This window comes from Pyxicephalus adspersus, chromosome 7 (genome assembly GCF_032062135.1).
Source record: "Pyxicephalus adspersus chromosome 7, UCB_Pads_2.0, whole genome shotgun sequence".
Taxonomy (NCBI): domain Eukaryota; kingdom Metazoa; phylum Chordata; class Amphibia; order Anura; family Pyxicephalidae; genus Pyxicephalus; species Pyxicephalus adspersus.
The window spans coordinates 73,374,461-73,385,482 of NC_092864.1; the positions used below are offsets into that span (position 1 = coordinate 73,374,461).

At 40.2% G+C, this 11,022-nt stretch overlaps 1 protein-coding gene across 1 annotated transcript; it reads left to right on the forward strand.

Annotated features, from left to right (window-relative positions):
• The first annotated feature begins 1,030 nt into the window (after positions 1-1,030).
• Positions 1,031-9,418, forward strand: ITPRIPL2 (ITPRIP like 2). Its single transcript, XM_072418961.1, has one exon. It carries the CDS (start codon positions 1,522-1,524, stop codon positions 2,989-2,991), a length of 1,470 nt encoding a protein of 489 aa, XP_072275062.1. The 5' UTR covers positions 1,031-1,521; the 3' UTR covers positions 2,992-9,418.
• Positions 9,419-11,022: the final 1,604 nt, after the last annotated feature.

Below are 11,022 nucleotides of genomic sequence, written 5' to 3' on the forward strand. Positions count from 1 at the left end.
ATACCTGTGCAGGTGTTAGGTTTCCTTGCGAGTGCTGGGATTGGATGAACTCCTGCACGAAGTTATCCCATACCGGCACAGCCAACCAAGGCCAAGATTGTCTTTTGGAAGTGAGGAATGGAAGAAAGGATAGACAACCCTTTTATGTAAGGGAAAAATTCTGTTTGGATGCAACATCCTTTTTTTAATAAAAAAGAGTGTGCAGCGCCGCTCCCTAATTCTCTATCGCCTGGGTAATTGAGAATGAATGGGAGCGCAAAGCCACCCGGGATACCTACGTCAGGCATTCCGGCCGACTCTTGGGTGCTCCTCGGGCAGAAAACATTTGCCGATTTCACGCATGCGCAGTGGGATCAGCAAGTTATTTTTCACCCTACGTCACCCGATCTCGTCCCTGGGTCGGGTAACATAGAAGGAAAAACCTTAAAGAGCAGGAGAAGATAGCGGCGCCCAGCGCGCCAGCTCCAGCACGCCATGGGACCCAATGGAAGACACCCCCGGAACCGATCAACTGAATAAAGGTAAGTGTATTCAACGGGAATAAAGGTAAGTAGATTTTTTTTTTGTTTTCTGCGTTTTTCAGTTCTTCTTTAAGTTACCTCAGCCTGTGGTAATGACATTAGAATGTAATAATAATATATAATTATGGGGGACATTACATTGTACCAATGATATATGAATGAGGTCGGACATTAGATTGTGAGCTCCTTTGAGGAACAGCTAGTCACATGACTATGGACTTTGTACAGTGCTGTGTAACATGTTGGCGCTATATAATACCAATAAACTAGCATTGCTGAGTGCTTATAGACTGGGAGAGGCAAGGAAAGGGTTAATCCCTGTCAGCCGGCCGGTGAAGCAGGAAGTGAGAAAGCAGAGCCCGGTATAGCTGTGTGTACAGCGTGGCATTACGGATACCGGGCACGGCCCCTCAGATACCGGACATTTCCCCTTAGATACTGCGCAGAACTCTTCATATACCTTGCATTTCCCTCATATACCGGCCACGGCCCCTCAGATACCGGACATTTCCCCTTAGATACCGGGCACGGCCCCTCAGATACCGGACATTTCCCCTTAGCTACCGGGCACAGCCCCTCGGATACCGGGCATTTCTCCTCCTATACTGGGCACAGCCCCTCAGATATCGGACATTTCCCCTCATATACCGGGCACGGCCCCTCAGATACCGGACATTTCCCCTCATATACCAGGCACGGCCCCTCGGATACCGGACATTTCCCCTTAGCTACCGGGCACAGCCCCTCGGATACCGGGCATTTCTCCTCCTATACTGGGCACAGCCCCTCAGATATCGGACATTTCCCCTCATATACCGGGCACGGTCCCTTAGATACCGGGTCCCCCCTCCGGTAGCACAGGCCGCTGTTTCCTCTGAGCTCACACAGTCTTTGCCGCCCACTGATTCCCTCCTCGGAAGAGGAAGTTTCTGTGTGAATAACGGTCAGACAATTCCTTTTTGCGGACAGAGCAGCATGGGGTGAGTTTCTATGGATCAGGATGCCGGTGTATTCACTCAATCTGAAAGTTTTCTGGCTGCTGGTGATCGTGCTATTCGCCGGCATCTGGTGCATGTTTGTGAGTGTAAGGAGCAACGAGGGGAAGGATGGGGGCTGCCAGGACGAATCATTCACCAGCATACAACTTCTCTTGAAGTTAGCAGTGCTATTCTTCATCTGTTTCCTTGCCATCAGATGCTGCAGCACTTCCCAGAAATGCCATGGCGGGGACATAACTTTCCAACAGCAGCGGCAGATCAGGAGAAATGTGCTGGAATCATTTTATGAACAACATATAAAGCTCTCGCCCCATGTGCTGGGTCACAGCAAGGCGCACGTCAGCCAGATTGTGGGCGAACTCATCCGGGTGGGCAAAGCCAAGCAGAATGACAGCGGCCTCATCTTCAGGGGCGACTTTGTCCAGATTGGCAGCGCCTACGAGCAGCATAAAATCAACAGTCCGGATTGTTTTGACATCCTGGTGCCCCTTAAAATGCCACAAAGCCTCAAACTGGAACCTTTCTTTTCAGATACGGGTACGGAGCCGGTGGCCAGGCCTCAGGGCGCTATGATATGTGGGGTGGCCGCGTCCAGAAAGTCAGAGTGGGCAAAGACATACAAGCAGTTCCGTGATTCCTTCTGCGTGGAAGTAGGCCTTCATCATGCCCTGTCTTCTGTATCGGTCCAGAAATGGTTCCATTGGAAGATCCAGCGATGCCTCAATGTCATCCGCTACCAGTTTGAGGAGCGGAGTTATATTACTCTTTCTGTCTGTGATGATAAACTCATTCTTAAAATACTCCCACGGTCAGATTATGTCTGCTGCCATATCTCGATGTCCGTCAGACTTATACCAGCTTTACATTTAGGGGATTCCGTGTTCTTAACGGCTCAGCCCTGGGGCAGCCTGGACAGCTCCAATCTGGATTCTTACTGGCGCATTAATTTTTCGAAATATGAACAAAAGTTATTAAACTGGTTTAAAGATCAGGCGCCTTCTAACTCATGCCACCTGAAGTGCCTACAGATCATGAAGAGCTTAAGGGATCTCAATGCCAAGGCATTCCAACCTTCCTTCACATCTCACTGGAGATCTGTTTTATCTTCCTATCATTTGAAAACAGCACTTTTTTATCTATTGCTAAAAATTCCATTTGAGAAGTGGGAGGATTCATTACTGATGGAGAGGATGGCAGACTATTTCACGTTCCTGAAAGAATGTTTGCAATCGGAATCGCTGATTCATTTCTTTTTGGGTAATAGCAACCTTCCAAATGTTATCGCCTTGCCTAAAATGTTCAAAGAAGCAATGCCGGTCAATCTGCTGGAGGGATATGGGTTGGAAATGTTGGACCAAGTTTGTTTTCAGCTTCTTAATGTATGGGTCCAAATGCCTCGGATTTTACGGATGAGTTCCTCTCCAAAAAGCTTTATTAGGGAGTCCATGAGGTGCAAACATACACATCTCTAGGTCATATACCAAAACATATGTACTGCAGGAAAGTATTTTATTTCTACTAAACTCCAAAAGTTTGGGGGTTCTGCTAAGTTGCAGTAAAATAATGTTATTATAAGAGATGCTTTTTGCACATTTTGTAATATTTATTGTATTGGTGACACAGAGATATAACATTGCACCGTGAAATGGACTTTGTAAGGTTTTGTTCACACAATTGTCTATTTAGATTTTTTTTTTTTGGGGTCCATGTGTCAAGAATGCAGAATATTTCAAACAATATATTTGTTTTTATACATTTCAGTCTTCATTTAAAAGAAGAGTTCTTTTAGTATAGTTACATTAATAAGGCCACAACACCAGCACCTTTTCAAAGTCTGATCTCCGAGATCTTTACTGTGCAGCCTGCTTGACCACTTCTCGTTTATAGCAGTTAGTGTCTTCTATTGGCTCCTAGTTAGCAAATTCTAGTTATTTATTAATAAAAAGAAAGGTTCTTTGTATATAAGTATCCACTTCAACTCTAAAGATAGAATGGTTGATTAGATAAATATATATAGAGAAGTAAACAGCTCTGTTATTAGAAACCATAACATTATTTTTAATAAACAGGACTTATATGGCACCAGCATATTACGCAGCGCTGTACATTAAATATGGGTTACAAATGACAGACAGATATTGACACAGGAGGAGGAGAGGACCCTGCCCCAAAGAGCTTACAATCTAGGAGACCATAGAAATGTTTTGTTCTTCCTAACAAAACTGTAGATTTAATTGTGACATGGAAAAATTAAGATTTAAAGAGGCGGTGCTGCACCCTTTTTTTTTCAAAATAAAAGGTGTCACGCTTAAAGCAAAAATTAATTATTCATTTTTTTTTATTTAGAAGGGTCGTCTACTCTTTTATGTAAAGTAAAAATAATGAGATTTGGTATGCTTTAAACAGCTACTTTTTTTTTAGAAGAACCTAAACTGAATCTAATGTTATTTCTGTCCCTGTTGCATATTTCTCTAACTTCCTGTCTGGCCATTTGCCATTTTGAGTATTTTCCCAGTGAGGATGCATATTTCTGAGATCATTCAATCTGCAGTGCTGTAATGAGTACAGTTTATTCTTCCCATACATCATTAACACGTGTTCATTAGCACATATGTGTGGACATAATTACAACATGTTAATTGAGGATAATCCATTTTATTTACCTGAAATATTACTTTTTCCACAAGCTGTGTGTTTTGTGATAGCAGCAGTCTGTGTTTGGGTTCTCCTAATCATTTTGTTCAGCTATTGGTTGCTAAATGAGGATCTAGGCAGAAAGAAAGAAGATGCTGCAGGTTACAGGCAAGGCAGGCTCCTTCTTTCATGTGTGTATGCAGCTTAGAATATCTGCAACAGAAGCATTTCTTGTGCCAGATGCTTTTATTACACATCAGGATATTAGCATTTAGTATATTATACTTGTGCTGTTACTTTCAGGTATTTGAAGATCAAAATGTAAAAAGGCAACCGTATGATGCATTTAGGAGGCATCCCAATTAGCACTTTAGGAAGGGCAGTCAGTTGGGTGCTCTTTTTTCTGTTTGACTGAGAACTCAAATTAGAAAAAAAAATCAGATTTGTATAATTTTCATTCAGGTTTGCTGCATAGCTAACATGGTTTGGACCCTTTACCTATTTTCAGCCTGCTCCGCTGATTTTTGCAGCTTAAGTATGCGCATCAGATAATAGCAAAGACACCGTTTGTCTTAGGTAAAAATCTGACATATACAGCAGGATCTTGATGTCATTCATCAGTCCGCTGTGGTGAATTGATGATTGACTGATCAGGAACAGACACTGTTTGATCCCATCTAAGAAAACACAGGGAGAACCATTCCGTAATCCCCTCCATCGTCTATAGAACAGATCAGCACTATTTGTTCAGAACTATCACAAATAGATTATCAGCAGAGATCCTCTGACATGCATTGGACATCTGTGCAAGGCTTTAGGGGAGTTGCATGATAACCTTACACAATACAGTGTGTTGTACTTAAAGTGGAAGTAAACCCAAAATAATAAAAAAAAACACTTAGCTTTAATCCTGCAGATTTGTCAGAAGGTTTCTTCGTTTGGGTCCCGCGTCATTGCGGTATCCGCCAAAGAGGAAGCACTGGGAGCTGACATCTTCCTCTCTCTTCTTCCAGGTTCTTCTTTCTGTGTCACTGATCTCGCTCAGCACAAGCGCAAGATCCGGTGACATAGATAGGGAAAAAAGATTGCGGATCCCACTGCGCATGCGTGATATCCGCATCTGTTTCCCCTTGATGGGAAAAATTCCCCTTCTGCGCATGCCCAGATCTCGGAAGCAGCCAACAGCCTCCCGAGATGCGTGACCTTGGTATCCCGGGATGCTTTGCGCTGCAACAACCAAGACAGAAAGGATTGCATAATAAATAAATAAAATGTTTACTTTAAATGGGTTGTCTACCCTTTTATGTAAAGTAAAAATTTGGAGTTTAGATCCGCTTTGTCTTCACGTGCAGCCATGTGAATTTGGACTTTAAGTTCTGTGTATGCTCTGACCTAATGTACTATTGGAAAAGATTCATCTGCAGGGTGAAAGGATGGCAGGGTGGGAATTCCAGATACATAAAGATATTTATATATACATAATACATAAAGATACATAAAGATATATATATATATATACATAAAGATACTTTACTATGTCTTCTATTCGGCTAACATCTCACCCTGCCAAGAATAGGCTTAGTACATTTTTGATTCAAAAACCATGGCATTGGCTGCTAGATCCAATTTTTAGCTTGCTTACAATTTGTTTCGGATGGTCACTCATGCAGCAGACTGTGAGCATTTGGACGTACACTAGCCATAAACATTTTAATCCAAAGCCTGGTCAGCTGACTGAGGGAAAGATTGGAGTATGCCTCCAGGATAAGTCGTAAATAGGATAAATCATAAAATAGTTTTCCATGAGCAGTGCTCAACCTAGAATTTTTTTAAAGCTGGGTGGGAAGAAATTGTAGGCGGGTGGTGGTCCCTGTATTGTAACCCAACTCATCAGTTCAAAAAACTCAACTCAAAAAACAGCCAGGTGGTGCACCCAGCTAAAAGGGGCCGGGGAGAACACTGCATGAGGAATGTTTCAAATGTATAGCCATATTATTTTTTTTTTAATCCAATTTTGAGTTGCATTGTGTTCATGCAACACCAGCCTGTAAAAACTTGTTTAGAGTTGGGTTGCTGAACAATTGTTCTATTTTACCATTTTATTAGGTAGCAGTTTATATATATGTGTTCTGCACTGTTAATTTATGTTAAAGCCATGGGCTGCAAAGAACTAAAGTCTGATCACATGATTATTCTGCACTATAACTATAAAATAAGGTACAAATGTTATTTTAAACTGCAAATTACTTACTTTTGAACAGTCTGTAAATCATATTACTGTAAGCTTTAAGGCTTAAACAGATCCATAGGACCTGATTTAATAAAAATCTCCAAGACTGGATCCAAAGATCTCCAATCACTGGGTGATCCAGCAAACCTAGGGATCAAGGCAGAAAGGGGAGGCACATTACATTTTTACCTTACATAAAAGGGTTGTCTAAGTTTAGTGAATTATTCTCAATGTTTGAGACCCTTTGTGTTTTGAGCTGTCTCTCGGGGGATCTCATAATCAATTCCATGAATTCTGTCAAAATTTACATTTGCCTGATCACTGCAAAGGTTGTTTTATATGACTATATTACGTTAGTATGATTTATTGATGTGTTCTGGTAATCTAGTGCCAATTACACTATGTTTTATATATTTTCCTATTCTAGTTATTGGTTGTTTTGTAGCAATACACATGGCTAACATTTTAAAATGTACAACATTAGCACTAAAAAGGTAAAGGAAGATACAGCAACAGCTAATCACTTAGGGGTACAACATATTGGTGTAAAGAAAAAGTAATAAAACGAGCAGAAGCATACAGGGAAAAGACTAAAATATGGGTTATGAGCCTGATGAAGAACAAGTAGGAAGAAACTTTAGTTACAGTAGCTCTTAAACATGTCTGTGTTCCTATAGACCAGCCTTTTAACCCATGGGAATCCTTAAGATAACTTTCATGGCTGCTATAATTACTATATCCACATTATAGTGGTGGTGAGTAAGAAGAATGCCTCTAAAGCCGCATACACACGTGCAATTCACTATCCTTTCCAACGATAAGAACCGCAAGATGCATGAACGAGTGTTGTACATACAGCACCATTCTGCTCTATGGAGAGGGGAGGGGGAGAGCGACGGAGCGGCACCCTGCTGCACGCTCTCCCCCCTCCCTTGCATTAGGATCGCTCATCGTTCATCGTCCAAGGATCCGCCAGGACAGATCCACGAATGATGAACGGCCTGGGCTGTACACACGCCAGATTCTCGCCTGATATCTGGCCGATGCCGATTATCGGGCGAGAAAAATTTGACGTGTGTACGCAGCTTTATATTGCAGGCCATTGGGAAGAATGTCACCGGTACAGATATCCACAAACATCATTGGTGTCAGTTAAACTGTCCAGAGGAGCACAAATAGCTCATTGCTCAGGGAAAGTTTAGAATCTCTGGAGGAACCCTGGTTGACAAACACTGCTATAAACTATCTAACAATTAGACCAGGAAGAGAGGCTGCTTCTACATTGAGATCAGATCCTGGCATTCCCCATAATTATCCATTTCCACCAAATATTACTTATGAACCTGTTACTCAGATTGACCAGCACTTTAGTATCGGAGACACGGACATGGAAAGTTTTTATACACTTTAGTTTTGCTGGATTGTCTTTCCCATTAAAACGAGTCCTAGCAAAAAAAACAAGCATGGCCATTTAAATGTCAGATATTTTGTGCCGTTTATAGTATTTTTATTTGAAATACCTCATTTTATAAAACTGTTTTCATTACTAACATTCTATATATTTATATATATATTGTTTTATTTAGCAACAATTCTATTTTCTTGCCAGATTTCACTTTATATTTACAAATATTTGTAACTTCTTTATATCAAATATTTTATGAACTATGCATTCGATGTGATTATATAGTGTTTTCCATTATTTTGGTTAGGCTATGTACATACGTGTAATGATTGTCATTGGAAAGGATCTTTTACGATCCTTTCCAGTGCTCAACCCCAAAATTTTTTAAGCCGGGTGGGAAGAAATTGTAGGTGGGTGGCAGCCCCTGTATTGTGACCAAACTCCTTAGTAACCACCCAAAAACAGCCGGGTGGGTGCTGAAAAGTGCCGGGTGGTGCACCCATCTAAAAGGGCCTGGGAAGAACCCTGCTTTCCAACGACAAAAGACTGCAGGACACATGAATGAGCGTTGTACATACAGCACCGTTCTGCTCTATGGAGAGGGAGGAGGAGAACGATGGAGCGGCACCACGCTGCACTCTCTCCCCTTCACTTTCATTACGATCATTCCTTGCTCGTGGATCCGTCAGGACTGATGACGGGACAACGGATGACGAGCGCTGAACACTGATATCAGCCCTGAGGCTTGTAGCGGATGAGAATCATCTAACGTGTGTATGTAGCCTAACATACAGCTATTTCAGATTTACACTATTCTAATATTAATGAGTTTGATTTATCAAATATTAAAGCAAAGAGGAGAGAAAATCAGGGGAATTTTTTGGCACAAGTGTTTTTATATGTGGATATACAAAGAACAAAACATATATAAATTCCCTGTAAACAAGGAGCATAAATGTCCCCTTAATATTTTAGAGGGTAATAGGTACTTTGCTATACAGTTTGCAACTGTCTAATTAAAAAAAAAAGTATAGAGATCTACTGGCAGAACTGGATCCCAAGTCCCAATGCGTTTCGTTGGTCTAGGCTTCCTCAGGGGATTTGTAGAAAACCAGTGATTTATCAAAAGTACATATCTCTCCATTTAGTGTCTTCAGTCAGCCAATATTGTGTAAAAGATTTTTATTTTTGTTAATATTTTACTTAGCAATATAAATTAAGTAAATCAGGGGTACTTTTGTTTAGAAATACCTGCACTTTGTATGTGTTACAATATTTGATATTGAAATAATCTAATAAACCTTGTTTAGCTAAGTGCCTGAAATAGGATTTTCTGAGTTTCCCAAAAAAAATAAGTCCTATTATGAAACTCTTTTTTTTAATTTAATAAATATTTAAAAATTAAAAGATATTTTGTATTTATGGTGGGAACAGGAAATTCTTTGTTCAGACACGTTGATCATCTTAAATCAAGAAGACCAAAGATAAAATATTGCTGATATTAAGGTGTATATAGTGCAATATATATATATAAACAACACATTTTTTATTTTTTCTTAAACATGTACAAAAATTATTTTAAATTACTGTATGTCACATGTGAAATAAACAGAATATTATTGGCACACTATTGGTGTATTTGTTTTTATTAAACATGAACTTTGTGTGTGTTCACCATTTTACATATTAACAGATTCAAAATTCTGTCTTGAAATTTTCACAAATTTTGAGCACTGCACAGCCAGACATACCTGATTCCTAATGAAGGTGTGTATAAAGATTTCTTTGTTTTGGATAGAATGCTGAGGGACTGGGCATATTCACTCTCTCTAGTTGTCCTGGGGACCATTATCTCTTGGACAGACATTCTATATTTATTAGCTGTCATCTGAACAAGAACTAAGAAACAAAATCCCCCCAGTAGGTGTAAAAACTAATAGCAGCCAACCAGATTTCAATGACAACCTATGATTATTGTTATAACTTCTTGGTAAGGATGTAAAGTTTTCGTACCCCACCAAGCAGCTCCCATGCTGCCCATTCACTGACTGTCGGCAGTTTTCACAGTTTGTATTGGGACTTGGCCTGTCATTTGTAAATTTCAGTTTTATACTCTGCTGGAAACTTACGATGAAAGATCTCCTTCTGAAAATTCTACTTGCCTGGCTGTTCTGCTGGTTCTATGGCTTTACTACTTTCGAAGTCACTTAAGTATGCAGTAAATGTAGACGGGACTCCTAACCTTCATACTTTTGTGGTAATATTTATACCAGTGGTTGCCAACCATTTGGACCTCACGAACCACTAAATCCATGGACTCCGGAGCCTTGTGTCACTCAAAGGGGAAGAAACTTCCTCTTTAGTGATGTCATGATGCCAGAACCTTCCCACTCTCCTATCGCAGGTCTGGGGCTGGGTGGGTTGTGTCTGCATGAAGGACATGGTCCTTCTCCTGACCTCGCTGGGGGGCGCGCCTGCCAGAGCTGCGGACCACCAAGATTTTCTTGTAGACTACCAGTTGGCGACCACAGATTTAAACCCATTAGCAAGAAATGCTGTGGACCCTACTTTGGTATTGCACACAAAGCAGTTTATTGCAATACAGGAGTTCCCACACTGCTTTTATGAAATGTACCCTCTCCTACTCTGATTTGTTTAGCCTTGTTTACACATTTGTATTTCATGTGCCCAAAATGTGTTTTCAAACTGTTTTTTATGTATTTTGACACGCAGCGCCATTAATTTGTAATGAACCATGCATATGCACCTCAATGGCCTGAAAAATATTTAATGCATGAGTTTTAAAAGGGCACAGCATGCAACTGCATATATTGAAGCTGAAAATAATTGTAACATTCTCATTTTTTTATGTGGTACATGCCTCACTAGGATGAATAATTGTGAAGGAGACCTTACAGCTTTAAAAATAATTATTACTATTACTAATTATTAATAATTACAGGGAAATTTGTAATGTTGCTATTATTTATCCTTAATATAGTTCTTATTTAGTCATTGTTTTTAATGAGCTTAGCTTTTCTTTTTCCACATTTTGAATGAAAAACAGAAGAATGATTCATTTCCTTCTCTTTTGTTCTGAGTGGGGTAAAGACAAAGGAAGTGATCCTGCAATAACAAAGCCACACTGAACACAGAGCCTTATATATAAAATATTTACATTCTTAAACAAAAAAATAGTTATGAGTGTGTATATATTGACGTAGTGTAATTTTA

What these genes read in the sequence shown, in the direction of transcription:
- ITPRIPL2 (XM_072418961.1), top strand. Translation starts at nt 1,522, where the DNA reads ATGCCGGTGTATTCACTCAATCTGAAAGTTTTCTGGCTGCTGGTGATC.